The following is a 23,984-nucleotide window of genomic DNA, read 5'->3' on the forward strand; positions in this document are numbered from 1 at the left end:
TCTAGCATGGGTAGGTAATATAGGGCGATATAAAAGGAGACGGGAGACACGCTGAATTTAGCATTAAGATTGTATCTAGCATTAAGATAATTTAAGGATAAGCGTTCGATCGTGCCAGGATACCTGATAGGGAGAAGAACCTGTGTGTCAGTTTCTTCCGTTCGTTCTTCTTGTGTTCTTGGTGTTCTTCAGGTTAGCTGTACTCGATGCGGCGTCTAAAAAGATTAACAAGTTCAATTCAGTTCGTATGTTAGATGTCGATTATTCACAACCATTTATTTCTATGCTTCATATATTATTATAGAAGGTGCTTCTGGTAATTCAAATAAAATCGGGTGATTGAATGAATGAATAATTTTTGATAATTTTATGTGTTTGTTTCTTTATATTTTTTACTCTTTGTTGTATTTTACTTATTACTCCATATACTTTTTATTCTACGTATTCAGTTTATTTACTTCAATTATTTATCTTAAACTTTTTAAATTTTATTCTTCCCGTTTATTTACTTATTTCCTTATCTGTTGTTATAATTCTTTTTCTATTCTTATGAATTTTAATCTAAGACTTACCTTCAAGAAGGTGTAGTGTTAAACATTGAATACTCGTTGTATGTAATGATATTTCTCGACGTTTGTCATTGAGGACAAATTGTCAAAAATTTTACGAAGAATGGCGCTGTGTAGTAAGAGTGGACCCGAATTATCGGGCATCCCGTATATTAATATCAATTTTATCAATGTCATCAATGATGTAAATATAACTCAAAGTAATTTAAAAATTAATTTTGAAATTGAAAGTAATTTAAGGATTAATTTTAAAATTAATATTGAAACTGTCCGTCGATTATAGACGACCAAAAGTTATCAGAAAATTAAATTGCAAGGTTCATTTTCCATGAGGATAAGTTCTATCAAACTCTGATTAGCCTAATCAACGATTTAAAATCGCCATTTCCGCCAAATTTGTGTGACCCTTTTTGTTTTTCTAAATTGGATAGAAATGATTAATCTCTCGGTGATCTCCGAGCGGCAAATTATACGAATACAGCTGGAAATTGGTGTTGGCAATTTCCTTTGATCCGGTCGTTGATCAGCTTGATCGAAGAGAGTTTCGCGAAACAATCTCAAATTAATATCCTTCAACCTTATCCCAATCTTATCTCAATCCCTAACAAACTCAAATCAATATTAACTTTAACTTCAATTGTCGGTGTCGATACTAATCTGAAGTCAACACAGATGCCAGAAGTTCTGGCGTCGAGATTAAGAACTCCCTCGAAATTTCACTTTTGCGCACGGAACGTGCCCTTTCCGTCGGTCCCTTTCTGTCGAGACACCCTGTATACGCGTGTGGGTATTTTATCAGAGTGGCAGCGCCGGACTATCCGCGCGGTTTCCTCCGCGCGTCGCGCGTTATTTTATACCGTAAAACTTTTTTTTCCGTCTCGCCGCCGCCGCCGTTACACACCACACTCGATATGTCTATCGCGACTGAACGCTTGTATATATCCGCGACAGCGGCGGAACAACGGACAGACGTGCGCGCAGAGGTGTGTGTAGGTAGGTAGGTAGGTGTAGGTGAAATATATACAATCCAAGAGAGATGATGGATTTTGCGCTCAGGTCAATCCTTTTTTTTCGACGGTATCGCCGCTGCGCGATCGGGACAATTTCTTTCCTCCGGCAAATCGCTGGGCCGAAGGATTAACGAGACTAATTTGGACGCTTGAGAATATTATCGGATGCAATTATGCTGCGTTATCGTTAAAAATTGAATTATTATTATACACTTAATATCTTATTATTTCATTATCGAGTATCTTATCGTTTGTCTTCTGATCAAACGAAATTTACGCTATCGTTAAATGTAAATACGTCGCATTTGATATCTTATTATTATTTTATTATCAAAATATATCGTCTATCTTGATAGATAATCAGGTGTCACGTGTAATTATGTTGCGATATTGTTCAGTGCAATTATATTATGAGAATATTGTTGTCACTCGTAATTATGTTCCATATATCGCGATTGTACTTGGCGACTAGCGGTCTTTGTTCTATTTATCCTCGAGGCGGAAAGCGAGACGGGGAAACAGCGGAGGTTTCTCGTGAATCATGCTCGGGGGAACGTAAAAATAAGATTAATCGAAAAAATAACAGGAATCAACGGAATCGAGTGAAAGATAATGGAATTAACGGCAGAACAATCGCGAGACGGAAAAACACTAACGAGGTTTATCTTCTCGTTTTAAGCTGGGACAGAATCTTTCCCTCTCTCCTCTCTTACTCAGTTTCCCTTCCTCTCTCTCTCTCTCTCTCTCTCTCTCTCTCTCTCTCTCTCTCTCTCTCTCTCTCTTTCTCTCTCTTTCTCTCTCTCTCTCTCTCTTTCTCTCTCTCTCTCTCTCTCTCTCTCTCTCTCTCTCTCTCCTCCCCCAACTTGACCATCAAAATATAATTAAATATCAGTCAAAATATTTATTAGTACAAATCGAGGCGATGAAGAGATCGCGACTGTCACGCGACCTCTGACCCCGAGAGAACCCGCTCTCGTCTCGTTGCGCGAATTAACTTCGACCTCGCGGGTCGCTGAAAAACCACCACCACTACCACCCTCCAGCCGTCCTGTCGGCTGGCGGAGGAAGGAACGACGAGCGAGCAACAGAATGAGACGAGCTGAGAACGAAGACTCACGCTGGCGAACGAGAGAGCGAGAGAGAGAGAGAGAGAGAGAGAGAGAGAGAGAGAGTAAGTAAAAGCAGGGTGGTCGCGGGGGGAGGATGTGTGGCGGAGAGTGCACCCTTCTGTGTCGCCGCTGCTACCACCGTCGTCGTACACTGGGGCTGCCGAGAGAGAACGAGAGCGAAGGAAAGAGACAGAAAGAGAGAGAGAGAGAGAGAGAGAGAGAGAGAGAGAGAGAGAGAGAGAGGGAGAGAGAAAGCGGCTGAAAAGGAGGGTGAGAGAAAGAGACCCCTAGAGAGCGGGAGTGAGAGCGAGCGAGACAGTGGTGGCGCGCGGAGGTGAGTCGATGGAAAGCGGGAAAGCGTCCGCGCGACCACCCACAGTTCACTGCGGCCTCGCGAGCTGTGTGTGCCGCGCGCTGGTTGGCTGCTGGCCGCGCGTACCGCGAGCGCTACCCCTCGCTCGTTCACGACGCATTCACCCCCGCGTTTAGCGCGTAAACAGAGCGCCGACGGCGCTCGTCTTCGGCCCGAGAGACTCTCAGCCTGCGAGGGAGAAAGGGCGAGAGAGGAAGAGAGAGAAAGAGAGAGAGAGAGAGAGAGAGAGAGAGAGAGAGAGAGAGAGAGGGAGAGAGAGAGAAAGAGAGAGAGAGAGAGAGAGAGGGAGAAGACTCGCGGATCCCCCGACGACGACGTCCCGCCGTCATCGTTGTCGCCGACGCCACCGTCAGCACGTGGGGACCCGCGCGAGACGGCAACCCCCTGTGTTTTCTTCCTCTTGGCCGGGGTTGAAGAACAAGATCGATCGAGCAGCGTCGATCGCGACGAAGTTTCCTCGTCGAGAGGTTTCAACTTTCGTGCCGGAACCGGGACGTCAGCAGCGTACCTGCTAATGATGACGACCTGGTTGTCGTCTCGGGCTGTCGCAGAGGACCACTGAGTCCTGGATGCAAGACAAGACGAGGTCGAGCTGCTTGACAGGTGCGGGCTGATGGTCGGACAGCGACCATCTCACGCTGCTGGAAACCATAGAAGCTGAAGACGTGTGCCAGGAGAAGCGACTCTCTGACTCGGGATTCCCACAGTACTTGCGAGCAGTTGTCGGGGTTCAACGAAACGCGAAAGAACCCTCGGTGCTTCCCTGAGTCCTGGGATGCTCGTTCCGCGACCGATAACGGCGGGTCGGAGAGGACGACCGGTTAGCTCGCGAGCGCGACGTCGATCATCCGTCGAATCCTCCTTATCACACCGACAGCTCCGCCTCCTTCATCGCTCTTCGCAAGCAGCGAGCAGTCGTTTATCAGCGATCACCTCGTTCAGATGTAGCGCTTTCGTCCCGGCGTCTTCGCGCTGCCGAAGAACCTGAGGACTTACTTATTCGCCGAGGTGTCCTTGCGTCCCTCCGACACGCGTCTCCTGCGAGACACGAGAGCGAAAGACATCACGCGAAGAGTAATCGTCGAGGTCGTCGACGTCGACGTCGTGACGAGAGCCAAGTCGCGGGAACACGTGTTACTCGACGGTGGCGCGAGTGACAGCCGGGGTATTTACCGTAGATCCTGCGAATCTCTCACTTCGACGAGGAGCGAACACGCGTGCAAGTGCGTGACGAGGCGGTGGTCGAAGACGATGACGTGGAGTGCGCGGAGTGCCTGAGGCCGCGGACGAAGGAGCATCGCTTCGCATCGCACCAGGTAGCCGTCATCTTCGTCCTCCTCGTCATCATAGCCGTCGGTGCCGGTAACACGAGCGTCCATTGCACCCCCTTCTCCCGTTTATCGTGTGCTCGCGCGGGAATCCCTCATTTCCGTGGGCGCTCTCCCGGCGAGTCCCGTCGGAATTCATCAGCTTGATTGGAACAGCGGTCGAAAGCGCCTTCGGCACGTCGCATTAGCGACCGACACATTGTTACGCTAATGAGCATGTACTTGTACGGGTGCAGCCGGTGATAAGCGCAGGGTTTCGTCTCCTTACGCAATTTACGCTTTCCGGGTCGGCTCGCAGACTTATCTCTGCAACCGGGAAATTGCTGCAATTATAACAGGCCCGATTATCGTCTCTACCGTCTACGTCGGCGGTCATGAGAATCATTTTATTCGATGTTTATTTTGCCACCATTTTTGCCAAACCTTCGAAAGACCGCCTGTAGATTCGCCGCTTCAGGGCGCAATTAGCGCTTCAGCGTTCGATTCGATGAGTTACCTTCGCACTCGGGGAGAATTATTATTATTATAGAATCTTCAATTACGCGTCTTGCCTCCGGTGGCAACATGAGGATTATTTTCTAATCGCTCGATATATCCGTTTTTCCGAAGTATCTCCTCCCAGGTTTCTTTGTAATTCACGTTTTCGAGTCGATTTACTTTCGTAAATTTCGTTGGGAAATTATTACAATTACATAATCTTCAATTATGCGTCCTACCTACCTATTGGCAATGATTTTACGATTATTCATTACACTCCCGTTTTCAAAACAAAACACCTCCCAAATGTGCAAACTTTCGCGATCACATCTGTAGTGTCTCGTAATTTGAGCCTTCGAGCCGACCGGGAGAGAGTTTTATACTCGGAAAATTGTAATTATAACTAAATCTCTCCCAATTATACATATGTTTTGTCTGTAGGCGGTATACGAATTATTTTGCAATTATTTCATATAACCATTTCTAAATCGTAACACCTTCAAACATTTCTAAACTTTCGCGTTAGTCTACAGATTTACGGTTTCCCCTTTCCTTACGTAATTAGCGCTTACGTAATTAGCGGGTCGGCTTGGAAATAATTATTCCCGGGAAACTATTATAATCACATAAACTCTGATTGTACGTGATATGACGTCGCATTCACCTTGACGATGTGAGACTTATTTACGATCCTTCAATATACCCGCACCTAAAACCCAACAGTTCTCGAAATTTGCAAACTTTCACGGTCCTCTGTGGACTCACGGCTTACTGCCCGCTATAATCGCCGAAAACTTACGCGGTGAAGAATTGGATGAAGCGATCAAGAGTTCGGCGCGAGCTATATCGGTCTCAGCGTCCGTTTGATCTCTTCGTTGCCCAAAGTCCACGATCAGACTTCTCGATCAATCGAATCTGCCCTGATTTGAATTCCCACTAAACGCGATCAGCCAAACAGGACCGTACTCGGCCCGACCATCGAGCTAGCCTAAGAAGAGGAGCGGCCTTTCCGAATTTCCCATCGATCCGAATTCCCCGTTTCAGCGTCCGGTGGTGGTGGTGGTGGTGGTGGTGGTGGTGGTGGTGGTGGCCAAAAGCACACAGAGTCCCACGAGTCGCCGGTATGTGACATTTGCTGAGACGACACGAAGCGGCGCTTTGACGTGTCCGAGGACTCGGCCCACCTGCAACCCCCCCCCTCCCCGCCCCTGCGGCCGGAGCGCGCGAAATGCGCGCTGAGGCGCGTTGCGCAGCACGTAGCGCGCGACACGCGGCGACGAGTTGACAGCTGTCAGTTCATCGACTCGGCCGGCGTGTTTGCGCGCGCTAAGTCGACGACGGGGCAAACAGCGGCGGCGACGGAGGCCGTCGCCCCGGCACCGTCGTGCACGTACGCTACCGCGTGTCGAGTCGAGTGCGAGGCTCCAATGAGACCCGACGCGACCTGGCTCACAATGGCCCGGGCCCGCGGCGATTCTTCGGCGACGAAGGAGGTGAGAAGAAGACACGAGCCCGTCGCCGCCGCCGTCGTCGTCGCCGTCGCCGCCGTGATCGGCCCGGCCGGCGGAGAGTGCGCGCGAAACGCCAGCGAAGCCCGTGACTGAAAGATGCCCGGCGGCGACCTGGGGATCCCGAGCGACCAGTGCGGAAAGAAAGCCGAGCCTCTTCGCAGCAGACGGAGACGTCGCTGCCGCAGCGTCGGGTTGATCCTCTTCTCGGCGAGGCGCGCCAAACGCGCCGGAAGTAGCGGCTCGACCGACTCGCGGCCGAGGAACCTTGAGGTAAGGCTTCGTCGCGCGGACTTAGCGCAGCTGAAACATCGACGCGGACGCGCGTCGGGAATGTTTGTTATTCGCGAGATATACACGGATATTCGTCGCACTGTGGGAATGGGAAGAGAAAACCGTCGCGGGGCCGGGGCCGAGTTGTGAGTTGAACGAACGGCCATTTTGGCCGGTTGCTGTGTGTATAGCGCACTGAGATTTTGCTGACTTTCGATGCAAACCTGCTGATTAAATGCTGAATCGATCGGCGAACGAACAGTCAACGGGGTCGTGGAGAATTTTTCTTGAACAACATGGCGCGTATGTTCCGATAATTTGCATTTATCGTAAATTGATATCTTTCTATAAATATGAAAATTGTAACTCGCAAAGCCCGCATGTTTGAACGTCCCAGCAAGGTAAACTTGATAATATTTTAGTTCAACGTTATTTTTAATTTGTTAATTTACCTTCACGGTGAGATTATTAGGTCACTGGGTGAAAAATATCCGTCTCGTATCCTCGAGAAAAATTCTTTGCGTGCAGCAGTAATTTTTAACTACGTAATTTGTGGCTAGCAGTTTACTATCAACAATAACAAAAGAATCAATAGCCTCCTAGATATAGAATGTTGACAAAATGTATCTGTGTGTGTGTGTGTGTGTGTGCCGATGAAACGAAACGGTTGGTAACAATTACTAACAGCAATTTTATTTTCTATTCGTATACAAAAATATGCATCATAAAAGGAAAGAGAAAGCAAGAGGATGCTTTTACTTGCTTCAAAATGGCAAACTGTGCTTCATTTCTCGCAGCTTTACCGGCCAAGTTAATCGTCGATCAGCTTAATTAGAACTTGATGAAAGTCGCCGCAAATGTCGTAATTCTTTGGTCAAAATTATTTTCATTAAAGCAACGTGCCCCGATTCTGCAGTCAAAGTGTTTCCGTGTTCATTTGATCTACTGGACTTGTATAAAACGAATTCGAGTCGATCTCAACGATACAATTGCGAAGCTGACCCGGAAGCAGATTACCGATTATACTCATCGTCCAATTTACTTAATTCCCAATTAGAGGTAAAACTCATATTGTGCAGTTCGATTAACTCGTTGGCGCTCGAACAGATTCACATACACATACACACGCATACATACACACAGCATCGCGTTCCGGTTCCGTTAATCTTTTATCATCGAGTGAATTCTTACAGCTCGAATTCCCACATTGTCAAATTGTTGTTGGTCCCCCTTGATTTTTAGTCGATTCGGTCCGGCGTGCGCAGTTGTAGTGCAACAAAATTTGCATCCGTTCCGTGATTCCACTCTTCCGGCCAGATCTTTTCACAGTGGGCACAGCGTTTGTATTTATTCGCACGATATCACAACCGATATCTCTTATCTACGCGCGCCCACCCGAGACCCGGTCGTCGCGAAACGCGACGGACGTCGCGTGCACGCATCGGCTGCGCTGATTAATTCAACTTTTCGAATGACAAGATGTGCGTCGCATCGATCGCGCCCAGCGCGAATGCACCGGCGTGCAACGAGTATACCGCCGAAGAACGCTCGAAGCGTCCGATTAATCGCATGAGATCTAAAAGCGGACGGGGCAATACCGTCTTTCAGCATGTTTTACTTGAAATTTATTTCCTCTCTCATTCTCTCACCGCTATTTCCGCTCTCTTTCTCTCCGATACGTTTCGGTTCTGTCCAAAATCTCGCCCCGTCTCTTCCTCCGAATTTTCTCACCCGCTTCTCCTTCTCCCGCTTTCGCGACCGCAGAAAGGGAGACGTCGCTGCGAAGCTTTACTCGATATACAGGATGCTAAATTTCAAACGTAGAAAATCCCGAAAACTATGAAAGATATTAAAGAAAGCTGAAACACGTGTTCTATGATTTCGAAGGGGAAAGAGAATGGCATTGTCAGTTTTTCATTTGGAGGGCATTTTCGAGGTCAATTGAAGGTCAACTTAATCTTTTAAAATAGAAAGCCCAATTTTTTATTATATCTTCTTTTTCTACCAATTAATAAATTAATCTACCAATTAATTAATTTAACAACTTTTGTCGGAAACATTTTTTTATTTGCCTAATATTTTTTGAAATATTTAAGGAAAACTTGGTAACTTTTTCAACATTTAAGTTACGATATTTCGCTATTCTATTCGTCGGAAGAAAATAAGCAGTGTTAGACTTTTTTACTTTATTTACTATCAAGAATATATTACTATAATAGTGCCCTAATTTTTGTTAATTTATCGACCTTTGGAAATTTCAAAATTATTAAATGAACAAAAGTTACGGCACTATTATAGTAATATATTCCTAATGATAAATAAAAGTAAAAAAGTCTAATACTATTTTTTCTTTCGACGAATAGTTAACGAGATATCGTAAGTTAAATGTTGAAAAAGTTACCAAGTTTTCCTTAAATATTTCAAAAAATATTAGGCAAATAAGAAAATGTTTCAGACAAAAGTTGTTAAGATTAATTGGTAGAAAAGTGAGATAAAATAAAAGATTGAGCTTTCTATTTTAAAAAACTAAGTTGACCTTCAACTGACCTTGAAAATGCCCTCCAAATAAAAAACTGGTAATGCCATTCTCTTTCCCCTTTGAAATCATGGAACACGTGTTTCAGCTTCTTTTTTTTAATATCTTTCATAGTTTTCGAGATTTTTTACCTGTTACGTTTGAAATTTAGCACCCTGTATGCGCGTCGAGGGGAAAACCTCCAAAGTCTCGCGCAATAATACGTTTCTTCGTCGTGTATGAAGTTATTCGAGAGGAAGAAGCAGCGTGTATACCCCGGGATCTCCTCGCGCCCGCCGTGAATCTCAGTAACCACGGCGATGTCGCGGCGCTTTCGACGGCGAAAGATCGACTGCGAGTCGATCGAGCGATCCCCTGTCGACCGCCGTGAGAGACGAGATCTGGGACATGCTGTGTAATATACAGGATCAGCAACAGCGCCTGACGCTATCTCGCGCGCGTCTCTCGATAATATCTACATAATATCCGCGCAATACCGCGATAATGCCTAACTGGATATCAGCGGCGATTGGACGTAGCGGGAACTTCGTCTGTTTCACGCAGCCGTGCGCGTGCACTCCGTGCATCGACGGGAAAAAAAACCGGCTGGCGGGATGACGCGAGCGCGCGAGATCGATGCGATGTATCTGTTCATCTCGGAGGGGCTTCAGGCGAGAATTCGAATAGTCGCGAGTACGTCAGGTGTCACATGTGCTGCCGTAATGCTGTTTGTTGTTAATCTGTTGAAGTGTTTTTTATTCACTCAACGCGCACGCTTCCAGGACGAATCTCCTAAAACTTCGGGACAATGTAAGCGCAATTTATCCCGTCCTCTCTTTATTCTTTATTTACGGATATAATCTCCCTTTGCTACGTCAGATGCTGTGTAAACAAGGACACACCGTTACAAAGAGAACACAATAAGTATGATATTTACGAAGGAGAAAGTCAATTGAAAACAAGATATAAACGAGTAACAAAGGGAGGGAACAAAGTGAAAAGAAACACAGAGAGATCAACGGAAGAGGAAGAGATGAAAGGAATGAATTAAATTATAAAAAAGAATGCGTGCGAAGGACTATCGTTGATGAGGGACATTATTTGAGATGTTTGATAATCATGTTTCCTTTTTTTTTTTTTAACTAGATAGATATGTAAAATCATCTACTACTATATGTAGTCATTTTCGAGTCGATTTGGCAACATGGCGTCTCTTTCTCCCTCTCTCTCTCTCTCTCTCTCTCTCTCTCTCTCTCTCTCTCTCTCTCTCTCTCTCTCTCTCTCTCTCTCTCTCTCTCTCTCTCTCTCTCTCTCTCTCTCTCTCTCTCTCTCTCTCTCTCTCTCTCTCTCTCTCCCGATATTATTACAATTATATTGTATAATTATATTCTATAATCTGCAATCATGTTTCGTCGACTGATGATATGAGAATTATTTTGCGATTATTCAACATAACTTCATTTTCGAACATAACACTTCGCGGTCTACTGTCTGCGTTAACTGTCTATGTTATATAATCATATTATTCATCATAATTATATTTGTCGGCATTAATAGCAACTAATACATTTTTATTTATCACAATGTATACAATGTACATTTCTACATGAAGAAATTAATATTTTCCGGAAATCCCAGCAAAAGTATTATTGCGAAAGTTCATCAGATAATCAATTACTTCATCAGCTCAAAAGTTACGTCATTTTACACACGCGGAATTAGACGATTATTTGAAAGATAGTAGAAAAAAGAAGTGGATATCAATGGTAAATACTATTCATTGAACATGGTACATATGTACTGTTCCGTTATAATTAATGAAACTAATGTAGCTAAAAATCCAATCAGTTTTTACAAACTCCAAGTAAATTCAATGATAATTCCGGAATGGCAAATTCACTGGGATTTTCCACGATTTTCAAGCTCGCGTATGATATTGAAAATTGTACCAGTAATTCTAATTCTAACATTAAAGCACATACAGGGTGTCTGAGAGTTCAAGACACATCTGTCGTCGTACGCAAATAGATAAAACTGAGCAAAAGATCCCTGCATCAATTTGTAGTAAAACCGGGCCGCTTGCTTATATTCCTCATTGCTAAGAAATATAGTCACCAAGCGTCATCCATTTTCTATGCAATTCTGCCTGCTTGTCTCACCGCGTATCACACGTATTGTTTAGCATATCTCCTTTCATTAATGCCTCAAAAATGCATACGAGATTGTTTGCGAAATGATGGACCAAATTTCTGCTCGATTTCACCCGTGCTGCTGCCTACGCGTGACGTGTCTCGAGTTTTCAGACACCCCGTATATGACACCTGGTGTATATACCGGAGAGAAATATTTTCCCGACGACACGGCGAACGTTGTGGTGCATAACTCCCCCCTTCTTCTTCATCTTCTTTATTTCCTTCTGTTTTTCCGCTTCACGTTAGATCCGCGCGTTGCGCTCGTAATGTCGCAGAATCATCGCAGCCGGCAGCGTATTGGCGCGGCGCGGCGCGACGCGGCGCGGCGGCCGGTTTATACATTTCGTACGGTGAAATATTGGCCGCACGGCTGAAATAATCGCGCGCCCGCGCCCGCGTTCGACCGCGTGCGCGACGATCGATTTTCGATGTGGCTGACATAAATGTTGATGAGCCGCCTCTCCACCTTGAAACTCATTATTGCTCATAGCTATTTTCATTATGATGTTTTAGCTGCCGGCGAGCAAAGCGTGCTCGCCGGGCGTGATTCACGGCGCGCGGCCCTATATCGGGCTCGTTTCGGACGACTTTTTTACGCGCGACGACACGGAACGATTTCGCCAGATTTCCGACGAAACTTCGGCTCCTTATAGAACCCTCATATCCCGGGGCTCCCGAGCGTACACGAAGGATGGAGGGTTCTCCTCGGCCGTCCACGTCGCTAAATAAATCAGCGATTATTGTCGCTGTGAATAACGAAACGTTGGAGATTCTAAATTCATCCGCTCTCTGTATTAATGTAATTTATCTGTTCCATATTGATGTAATCGACGAGGGTTGCCGCGGCGCGGCGACCGGATGACTCGCGGCTAAATTAAACGCGGCACGGCTAAACCGTTGCGCCTTTGAAATTTTCATAAGGTTACGGTGTCGTCACACGAATATCCACTTTGTCAAAGGCGTCACTCTATCTGTCTATCTCTTCCTCTCACTCTCACTCTCTCCCCCCTCTCCCCCTTCTCTATTCCTTTCTCTCCTTTCTCTCGGTCTCTCTCTCTCTCTCTCTCTCTCTCTCTTTCTCTCTCTCTCTCTGCGTTCTGCTTCACGTCACATCTGCTATACACGCTCGGATACGCTCATATACGTGGTAAATAGCAAACAAAATGTAATAATAGAGCCATGCTTTCCCTAAGTAGAGAGAGAGAGAGAGAGCTACATATTTTAGCATTACGCGTTTCTCGTCTTACAAAATTCGAAGGCCGAATTGTGATAGTCGATATAATTTTGCAGCGCAGACAAAGTTGCAAACATTGGGACACATACAGATACTCTCTCTTTCTTTCCCCTTCTCTTCTTTCTTTCTCTCTCTCTTTTTCTCTCTTTCTCTTTCGTGTTAAATATAATTTTTCGATTCGACGTATTCGACATTTAATGAGAGCTATATAATCTGTTTAAATCTGTTTAAAGTGAAATGTGATATAACAATTATATTGACAAAATTTTTATAATCCCACCTATAAGCGCTACAAGCTTCTTATAATTACAAGTTCTATAAACGCTTCAGTACTTACATAACTTCCCTTTGTTCTTGTTAACAATATTTCTATGATATACTTTCATACGGTTTTATGATATATAATAGTTGCAATTTAACAAACTTGACGTGCTATTTAAATGTCATAAAAAGACAAGTAACTTTTGCATATAAGATACGACGGAGATACGATTAATCTCTGCATATAATCGCGTTTCTTAAGCTCTCAGTTTTTACTTTAATCAAGGAGAGCCATTAGCGTTATGGAATTTTTTTTAGATTTCTGTTTAATTTCGGAACCTTATTTACATGTTAAGCCGTGAAAAGAAAGGATGTAGCAGAGAGTACAGTCCGTCGGTTGTAGCGATGGAAATATCACAAAGCCGTTTAACGCATACAGCGACTTCCTAACGAGTTCGCTTCCCTTAAAATCCGTATCGCGCAAACTTTCGCTTCTCGTGCATTATTCACTCGTGCTCGCGCGCGACTTCTTATTACGACGCCCGAGTTTGGCCGTGTTTTACACAACCGTAAATTTTCATCTCTCGAATCCTATTATCATTGCCGTCACCGCCGTCGTCGTCGTCGTCGTATTATTTGAATGAAAAGTCGCGTATGTACCTGTACGATCATCATTCTCCATTTGCGGTATTTATACCGTCCGGATTTGAAAATTACGTTCTTGCGTTTCTGACTCGTTACAAAGTACCGATCGCAACAATGTTAAACTGAAACGAGACACCCAGGACGACATTTACCAAATCTTATACTTAAGGTCATCTTAAATTCATCTTCAAACGCTATGTTCTATTGGTCACGAAGTATTCGAAGATGAATACAGTAAGTCTTGATATAAAATTCGATTATGAATATCCACGAAATATGTGCAACCATTCACCATGAAATCAATAGAGATTTTAAACTTTTCCCATTTTCGCACCGCACTGCTTCGATTTCGCGAATTCGAACTGACATAATGGACCTCCTCTCTTAAGCCCCTCAGTGTCCCTCCAGTCTCCAGACGCGAATCTAAGCCGCTAACTTCACACCGGTCGGCCGGCTCCGCGCCGTTCGATTCTCGAAATTGCAGTCGCATCCAAGATGGCTGGCGGACGCACGCGGTCCCCGCATCGATCGGCGCTAGAATTCGCGCGAACTACGGAAATCAGCTGCGGAACACGAGGAGCGGCATCCGCGAACGACACTTCGCCGTTTCGCGATCACTGTTCGCGTAGGCGATTTCGTCTCGCGACGAGGCCGACGCCACGGGGAGATTCTTCTCGTTTGCGTCTCTCGCGAGACGCTCGCCAAAGTGCGGACATGGCGGTTGGCGCTCGGCCATTGAATAAAGAACATAAGGAAGGAACATATTGCGATATTGCCCGGGGTATCGATGGTCGAACTGGGCGTAAATATAACATATAGTTACGAGGTTACCGGACAAAGGTAAATATAACATATAGACCGAAATTACAAAACATTAGCGGTGTAACTCGAATATCTGGGAGTGTGATACACAAGAAAACATAAAAACGCGTTTTCGAGATATGCGTATTATGCAGTTATTAATATTTATTGTCAAGTTCATAATAAAACAAGGATAAACATATGATTTAACTGTCAACTAACTTACCAAGAAGTTGGAACAACCGGTTTTCAATCTTATTTCAGTCTTCTCAATTACTGTTTCTCTCTCTCTCTCTCTCCCCCCTCTCTCTCTCTCTCTCTCTCTCTCTCTCTCTCTCTCCTACAACCTGTTCGATTTGCAATTATCGATACTAGTTTTCGGTATAATAGTATGGCGTTACATCCGTCGCATCCTCCCCCGTATTTTGCTCGCTCCTCCCCCCCCCTTCTCCCTGATATGCTCCTTCCTTATGTTCTTTATTCAATGCGCTCGGCGGAGCAAGGCACGCCAAGTAGTGCGTCTCGGCGCTTAATCGGACGTGACGGGGCCGACACTGGATGAAGCCGCGAGATGAATCGATTTCCGCCGCGTCGAGATTTTGCGCTCGCTCGTGAGCGAGCGCGAGAACAATCCGATCGAATTTCGCTTGATCCATCGAGAAACGGAAAAAAGAGGAAGGAGGGAGGAGGTAAGGGATGGAAATTTTGGAACATAACTATGTTATGAGGAAAGATCGGCTGAAAAGATTCGAGTCAAGTTGACCAATCTCGAGACCATCTCAAAGTCAGAGTTGTATACGACATATCGTAATTGATAGTTTATTAATTATTGGTTACTTAACGGTTGCTTCAAACTAATTTCACGCGAGATGTTCGGATTTGAATTTTGAGTTGGGTCTGTGAGCTCCTCGTCGGTTGAATCACATTATTGCGTGGCGTTGTACTTGTAAGGTTTCGAAATCATACGGCGAACCAAAGCCCGTATCAATAGGCAATTGATAACTAATTAATAATTAACTAAGATTTGTCTCATGTGAAGTAATCGAATTAAAAAGTTATATGAGTTTTTCAATTAAATCATATAATATATGATTTCACTGGAATAATAATAATGATAATCATATAATATATGATTTCACTCTCTGAAAACTTATATAATGTTTAATTCACACATATTTAAATTATATTTAAATCATACATTATGTAATTTAAGAGAAAAACTCGATGATAAAACTGATCCGATGCATTATTACTCACGTTTTTCGTCCGGTTTACTTAACCTCTCCCATCAGAACTGGAGTTATTTGTATTAAGCAGTTAGATGAACTTTTGATAGTTGAGAGGCCATTTCACATCATGCATGAGACCACGTTTCAGTTTTATTAAACATTTAACTTTGACCAAACGTTACAGATATTCCTGCGTCAGGTTATTAATCTTCCTCGACGTTTATTCAATTCGGCTCAATCGCGTTCACGCGACAACATTTGCGTAACCGAGTTCTTTTTATTCACGGGCATCTTTTCGTCTCGATGCTGTTTTTTTTTTTCTGTAACGAATAGCTCTCTCCAGTACGCGTGATATCGTTCCTTTGATACTCGCCGCTGCTGTTTCGCAATATGCGCGAACGCGAGCTCGAACGACGCTCATTTGCGTAATTATCCGCGGTGCGAAAGAGCCGACAATCACGTTACACTTACGTTCCGGGAAACACTGCCCGGCGCGATAATCAGCCGCGAGCCATTTCTTTTTCTTTTTTTCATCCCCTCGCGTGAGAGGATCGCGCCAAATTATCCGCGCGGCGATTTCACCTCACGCGATGAAACGAGCGGCGTCCGTGCGTAACAACACGCGGTCAGGTCAGCATCTCTCTCTCTCTCTCTCTCTCTCTCTCTCTCTCTCTCTCTCTCTCTCTCTCTCTCTCTCTCTCTCTGTCGTTCTCGTTTTTTTCTCCCTCTCTCGATCCCTCCATTTTTCTCCGTTTCTCTTTCCATTTGTGTCACTTCCTTTCGTTTTGTTTTTTTCCACCGCGTGCATCGGGATTGTCGTCGACCGACTAACCGACCGACCGACCGACCGGCCGTCCGTCCGTCCGTCCGTTAGATTTTGCAGGACGGCTTTAAAATTTCAACGACAACGCTTCGCGGATATAATTGCGATACGCGCAACGGAGCGGCTGTCGCGAATAAAAATTTCACTCACGTCTATACACGCTCACACATACACGCGCGCCCTGCAATCTCGCGTTTTGTAATAATACATTTCGAAGGTCGCCTACTCCGTCGTGTATTCCCGCGCTCTTACGCCGGTAATGTCAAAGTTTACGCGGGAAAACGGCCTGTTGAGATATTTTCCTCTCCTCGGGAGAGGATCGTTAATTTCCGGGAGAATGTGTCTTCTGCTCGTCGCCGCACGGGAAACTGCGAGCAACTGATTCGCTGAAATCCGCAATAAATAACAACGAGACGCAAACTTACTATAGAGAGAGAGAGAGAGAGAGAGCACACGAACGATGCACGTGTCGCGCCGAGAGTTAAAAACGCAGGGGGAGGAAAAGAGCGAGGACGTGGGGGAAGGGAGAGAGGAGGAATGACAGCGAAGGAGAAAATCATATCGCATCGGTCCAGGAAGATTGCGGCCGTCGGTGAAATTTTACAGCGCATCCGTTGTCGCCGCCGTCTTTTTACGGCCGCGGCCGAGCCGGTTATTGTCGCGCGCGCACGACGGCCGGAAAGTTTTACGATATCGTCGCATTTTCTTCAGTGTGACTTCAAACGCATCCTCTCTCGAGTGCACGCGTGTAACGAGCGAAGGAAGTGAAGGCACACGGGAGGAGAGAAGGAGGTGCGCGTAGCTCGCGGCGACTATCAGCCGATCGTTTCTCACTGCTGAGACGCGGCCCGCTCCTCCTCCCCCCTCCCCCTCTTCCACCGTTCACCCCACGTCGACGTAATTGATTTGGATCTGGGACACCCCGCGTATTCCGTCAGCCGCTCAGGGTGGCGGTTCTATAAATTTCGCGGGTTGTCGCAAATAAATATACCGATTCGATTTTAATCCGGATTGTATCGAAATAGAAGAAAGACCGAGACGGAGAATCGAGAAGGTGAGAATCGAGAAGCTTGCGACGAGAGGAATGTCACTGCGGTGCACAGGGTGTCCGGTCGTTGCGGCAGTAGTCCTCAAATCTCGAATGGAGTGTGTCGGGGGACGAGATCTCGGATTTCTCTTTCCTTTCGACGGAGATATCGCAGCGCTGATAATTGTCGAGTTACGAGCGCTCGAGGGGACGAAATAGGCTTGTGCTGAATCTCGTGTGCCGAAGGGGCAGCGGGGAGCCGTGCGCTTTTCAACTAATTCGGAAACTAATTGGAACGAGGAATTTCGATCGGAGGGACTCGCCTGTGAAAATATTTAACGTCGCAAATTGGCGAGTTACGTCGCAAACTTAGAAATCGAGTTGTGTTGCAGGAGAAATCCGCCAAGTGACGTAACGAGACACCCTGTATACCTTCTATCGTTTAGCCCAGCTCGTCCTACACGCATGCAGACGGAAATATTTCTCTCACGGTTGTGGGCCGCGCGCGTTTTAGCATTTTTCTCGCATTTTAACCGACATATAAATGCGCGCATCGTATATATTTAAAAAATTATATTTATAAAATAGATGCGTGTGTGTGTGTGTGTGTGTATCTTTATTTATCGCGAGGATTCATCGATGTTGACGAGAATCATATATAGTACGGTGTAATAGAGAGAGGAAAGGAGGAGGAGGAGGAGGAGGTAAGACGATGTCTTGCAATTAGTGTCAATCTTGAAGGAGATTAATGTCAAAATTCCGACAAAAGATGAATAACAGCGACGAAGATACAGAATATATAATGAAATTAGAGAGAGCGCATTAATATAATATTTTAATTATAATTAGGACATTGATATACAACGAAAGTGGAATACTAATGTAATAATAATATAAACGTTCAAGCACAAGATAAAGAGAAAGATTGATATAACCGTGATAGGTCAATAAATAAAGTTTCATTGTGTGCAATATCGACGCTAATTGTAAAGATTCCGGTAAAACGAATAATATTAACGAAAGGCAGAATATATATAATACATAACGAAAACATTAATATAATACGTATTAATATAATCGTGGTAGATCGATAAAAGTTTCCTTGTCTGTGTGTATGTGCGCGTGACATTGACATTAATTGTAAAATTAGATTGCCTTTCCGTCCGGCGTCCTGCGCTGTGACTCAAACGACACATCCAGACGGAAAATCTGAATGTCGATCATTCCGGCGGCGATTCGCGGAAAATCGGGAAAGGCGAATGTAGCAGATTGAATTAAAGCGATTGTAATCGTCAAACGCCAATCGCGCGGTGATTTTCACCAGTTGCGATATGTTTTCACACGTCGGCACGCGCGTATTTATTCTGCACGCCCGCCCGCGTTGATCGACTTATTATGACGCGTATACAGGGTGTCCCATTTTAAGTGTCCACCCCAAATATCTCTCTTATTTTTGATTTTAGAGAAAAATGGTTCAGACACGTTTTATATGGTTTCGAGGGGGCCATAAGATGGTACCATTGATTTGACCTTGAAAAGTCATTTGAAGGTCACGTGAAGGTTATCTCAATTTTTTTAGACGGAACTCCCTACTTTTTATTACATATTCTTGTAGCTGACCTCGAGAGCTTTCCAAAACACTATAATCAAATGTTTTTTGGTGAAGTACTTTTCGAGTTACATAAAGCTCCAAATTTACAAAATTTTTATAAAAATACAAAATATTTCGTAAAACATTCACTTTCCGATAGTCTTATCTTACATGATCCAACCAGTCAAGGCAAGATCCGAGCATGATCTAACCAGTCAAGGGAAGATCCGACCATGATCCAACCAGTCAAGGCTCGGATCTTGCCTTGATTGGCTGGATCATGCTCGGATCTTGCCTTGACTGGTTGGATCATGTAAGATAAGATCGGAAAGTGAATGTTTTACGAAATATTTTGTATTTTTATAAAAATTTCGTAAATTTGGAGCTTTAGAACTCGAAAAGTACTTCACCAAAAGACATTTGATTATAGTGTTTTGGAAAGCTCTCGAGGTCAGCTACAAGAATATGTAATAAAAAATAGGGGATTCCATCTAAAAAAATTGAGGTAACCTTCACGTGACCTTCAAATGACTCTTCAAGGTCAAATCAATGGTACCATCTTATGGCCCCCTCGAAACCATACAAAACGTGTCTGAACCATTTTTCTCTAAAATAAAAAATAAGAGAGATATTTGGGGTGGACACTTAAAATAGGACACCCTGTATATATGTCCACACACACACACACACGCGCGCGCGCGCACATACACATACGTATATTCGTCATTTCGCGCGCATTAACATTATTATTGAATGCTATTTACACACAGTCGTCGTCGTTAATGTTATGTATATGTCGGCCGCCGATGATGAAATTTCCACGGGGGTATAATTTCGCGTGACGTCGTAATAACTGGATTCCGGGATCGCGCAAGTTTGCAACGACGCTCGGCCACACCGCAAATACGGCGCGTTAATCTGCGTTGGTTGCTACTGTTGCGGCCGATGGATGCACGAATCCCCCGGGCTACACGAGCAACACAAGACGAAAGGGGAGCAAGATTGGGCCGTACGAGAGAGGAGAGAGGCAGGCCAGAGTACGCGAATTTTCGCGCGAAACAGGCCGAAAGTTGATTCGCCGCGAATGGAGAAATTGCGATTCAGCCGTCCGTTCATCGGGAAGAAAATTCTCCTTCGCGTGCGCGTTAAACATTTCAAGCGGGCTGAAATTTCCTCCGGCGCGTCTCGACTCATTTCCCCACGTGGAGTCGCCTTCACTCGCGGATTTAACGCATTTCGCGAGGCCTCGCGCGTGCGTTCGTTTGCGTTAGCATTAAGTCGGTATTGTTGCGATTCGTTATTCGGGCGCGCGCGTGTCCCGATGCGATGCTCCCGTGCAAATTCAATTTCGACAGTTCGATATGTGCGCTAGGTGTATTTACCGCGTGGTAAATAGCACACGGCGAATCAACGGCCTTTTAACGCGAGTTATACGCGCGAATATATCCAAATACACCGAATGCGAATAATCCGAACAATCCATTTCGAGCATTTGAAAAGCAGAAGGCCATTTGTGATTCAGTCGGACGTTCAGAGTAATTCATGAATACACATATGCGAGAAGTATTCTGAGATTTAATGCGGATTGCTCCAGTCTGATTTTTAGAAAAAAAAATTATGGGTTCCGACTGGGGGATCTACGAGGATTTAAATTAAAAGTGTGTGATATGATAGAGCGATCCTAAATGGATTTTAAATCCGAACGGATCACTTTCTATTTTTCGCGTTCTTCCGTGGTTTTTTTTTATTTCCAAGATTAAACGTGGAAAAAGTTGAACATTTATCTTATATTTTTGTCACATTGATGAAAGAAATTTAGAATTATTGCTGTTGTCTATTACTTGAAACCAATTACACGATAATTTAATTGAATGTTAATTTTATAATATTATTTAAAATAATTTTCATCCAAATTTATATTTTTCATAATTATATTAATAAAAAGCAATATTTCTTCGTTATTAATGTTACTCAATGTGTAACAATTAAGGAATATTGCGATCAACACGTGTGTATTAACGTTTATTTTTTATTTCATTAAATTTAATAGCTGGAATAAAATTGAGATAAGAAAAGCGCGAAAGTCCAGTTGTTTCGTTGATTCCAGATAGAAAATCTCGCTAGCAGAACAGAATTCGTGATTGATATTGTAACACCATAATCGATTTCGAAACAAATTTTATCATTCCTATCGGAATTTATGCTGGACATGGGATGTTTGTGTGAAATTTTGATGCGGGTATTAGTGAAATTTAAATGACAAGGCGGAACGTCACGTTTCGAGATTAATTCGAAGCCAGGCGACACGGCCGAAAAGCCGATGTCGAGATACCGCTCGTCGATTTTTAATTAACCGACCTTTAGAGAAGTTACGCGTTGCCACGTAGAATCAGTAAAGACGCGCGCATGTTTCTTGTAACAATGAAATTATTGAAATTGATATCTCGGGCTTATTGTTCACGGAGACGCCATTCAATTCTTAATTAACTAACTTCGATTAAGGAGCGTTAAAGGAGGTAAAGCATAATTTATACCAATACACGTTTCTATCAATAATAAAATTAATGAAATTTTTATTTCAAATCAAATCATTAATTTATCGGCCTCGGCAAGTAGACTGATCTTAATTTTTAATTTTGTATCACGCAAAAGAACCCGCGGAATTTTATATTTGATATTTAAAATCTGATTATTTCATCTAAGTGAAGAAATATACTGTTAAAATAAAGAGAAGAAAATAGAAAAGGAATAATAAGAAATACCGAGAAAAGAAGTACAAAAGTGAAACATTATATTGTTAAAATGAAGAAAAAAATGCAAGAAATAAATGTTTTTAAGGGGAGAAAAGGGAAAAGAAATATTATATCATTTGAATGAAGAAAAATTTAGTTGAGTTAACGTGACAAAATTGCACGAATCGATCTCGGTTTAAAGTTAAAGGAGATAGAATTTCCGCTTTTTATGAAACAACAGTTCCGAGAACCAGAGATTCTATTTCTACTTTAGTTAAAACGCGCTTAGTTCGCTCATTGCCATGTTAATTCAACTAGTCGACTCTCTCTGTACGGAGAACTCGAGTAGGCCACAACCCCTTCTATCCTAATTTAAAATATTATATTAAAATCAAAACAGTCCGCGTGACATTCATTCATCTCATTTTCAAGATTTAATCATATCGTTATCATAAACGAAAAAACTTTGAATTAAAGTCAAGGCAAGAAGATAGGAAATAAACATGAAGGAGAGAATAAGGAAGAGCAATCTCATATCGTCTGTAAATGAAGAAAAACGAACGAAGAAAAAGTACGAAACCTTCGTTGCTCCCAAGACTTACGACCTTGTTCGATCCGCAGGTCGTCCATCGCGCGGAGAACTTCGCCTCCTCAGCTCCGAGAAGCGCAGCCAGAAGAGAATTCAACGGACTCTGCAGCCGCGAGTGCGGCCCACGCGACCGACGGACAATCAGCTTAGCTCAAGAATCAAGTATACGAAACGCCTAGTCAAGTAGCCAACTGCTATTATTATTGCCAACCGAGGTACTCGCTCGAAGCAGACAACACCGATCACTCGTTTGCGGGGTTCAGCATCCGAGATGCGTTCGCAGCCAACCCCTGCATCGCGGATCTCCTCGACGCGCCGGCTGCACGTCACTCTGAGCGAAGTCTTCGTGAGCCAACCGACACCCTGTGGGACTTCACGGCAGCGACAGCACTCGTGCACCCTGCTGAAGACCGTTCATCGTCACGACACCAACAGCGTCATCGACATGACAAACACGCACGACGTCGGCCGGGTCGAGTCGTAACCTCGCGAGGGAAACGTGTCTTCGATGGCCCGACGGCCAGCCTTCGCCGTCCGCGCCGATGACGAGGAAGAAGACGAAGAAGTAGCCGATTGTCGTTGGGGACGGTAGCCAGTGGTTGTCCTCCAGCGGAGGGAGCGTCGTGGAAGCGCTTCCACGGCCTCCGGCCGACTCTTCAAGATGCGCTTCAACCAGACGACGCTGTTGGAGGAGGAGACGTTGGGCAACGCGACAGCGGCGACCAGTCTGCTCGGCGAGCTGCTGCTCGACGACACCGGCCAACGCGGCAACGTCACCGAGGAGCAGCGCGAGATCGAGTACGTGTTACTGCTGACCGTCAAGGCGCTCGTCATGGGCTTCATCATCCTTTGCGCCCTCTTCGGCAACCTGCTGGTGATCGTGTCGGTGATGCGGCACCGGAAGCTGCGCGTCATCACCAACTACTTCGTCGTGTCGCTCGCGTTGGCCGACATGTTGGTCGCGCTGTTCGCGATGACGTTCAACGCGTCGGTCGAGCTGTCGGGCGGCCGGTGGCTCTTCGGTTACTTCATGTGCGACGTGTGGAACTCGCTCGACGTGTTCTTCAGCACGGTCTCGATCCTCCATCTGTGCTGCATCAGCGTGGACCGTTACTACGCGATCGTGCAGCCGCTCGATTATCCGCTCATCATGACGAACCTGCGCCTCGGCACGATGCTGAGCGTCGTGTGGTGCTCGCCCACCGTCATGAGTTTCTTGCCGATCTTCGCCGGCTGGTACACCACGCAGGAACACCTCGAGTACCGGCGCAACTACCCGGACGTGTGCGTGTTCCAGGTCAACAAGTTCTACGCGGTCGTCAGCTCAAGCATCAGCTTCTGGGTGCCCGGCATCATCATGATCGCGATGTACTACAGGATCTACCGCGAGGCGGATCGTCAGGAACGAATGCTGTATCGGTAAGTGGTTTTCTCGTTCTTTTTCTCGCACGTGTGTACGCACGGTTCTTTAGGACGAAACACCGTTATAGTAGCTTCTTATGGGATTACTTTTTTTTCTAAGATGAAACGCTGCTATAGTGTTTTCAACACTGTCGAGGAACTTTTGTGGACGTAACGACGTTTGATGGCTTCCTTTCGAGCGACTTTCCTAGCCGCTATATTGCTTTCTCGCTGAACGATTCTGTTCAATGAAATGTCATTGTAGCAGCCTCCCACTGAACGATTTTTCAAGGACAA

The 23,984-nt window shown here is 44.9% G+C and overlaps 1 protein-coding gene across 2 annotated transcripts in view; it reads left to right on the forward strand.

Moving 5' to 3' along the window:
- The first annotated feature begins 3,330 nt into the window (after positions 1 to 3,330).
- LOC105180911 (octopamine receptor beta-1R) overlaps positions 3,331 to 23,984 on the forward strand; it is a 100,916-nt gene continuing 80,262 nt past the window's right edge. Inside the window, exons 1-2 of one of the 2 annotated variants that reach the window (XM_025301747.1) lie at positions 3,331 to 4,377; positions 22,319 to 23,705. In XM_025301747.1, coding sequence (XP_025157532.1) covers positions 22,948 to 23,705 — 758 coding nt within the window. In that variant the 5' untranslated portion in view covers positions 3,331 to 4,377; positions 22,319 to 22,947. Of the gene's footprint in view, positions 4,378 to 5,930; positions 6,648 to 22,318; positions 23,706 to 23,984 lie in introns of those variants that run through there. The other variant, XM_011137257.3, reaches the window with a different exon arrangement.

This window comes from Harpegnathos saltator, unplaced genomic scaffold, assembly GCF_003227715.2.
Source record: "Harpegnathos saltator strain DR-91 unplaced genomic scaffold, Hsal_v8.6 scaffold45, whole genome shotgun sequence".
In the NCBI taxonomy this organism is placed as follows: domain Eukaryota; kingdom Metazoa; phylum Arthropoda; class Insecta; order Hymenoptera; family Formicidae; genus Harpegnathos; species Harpegnathos saltator.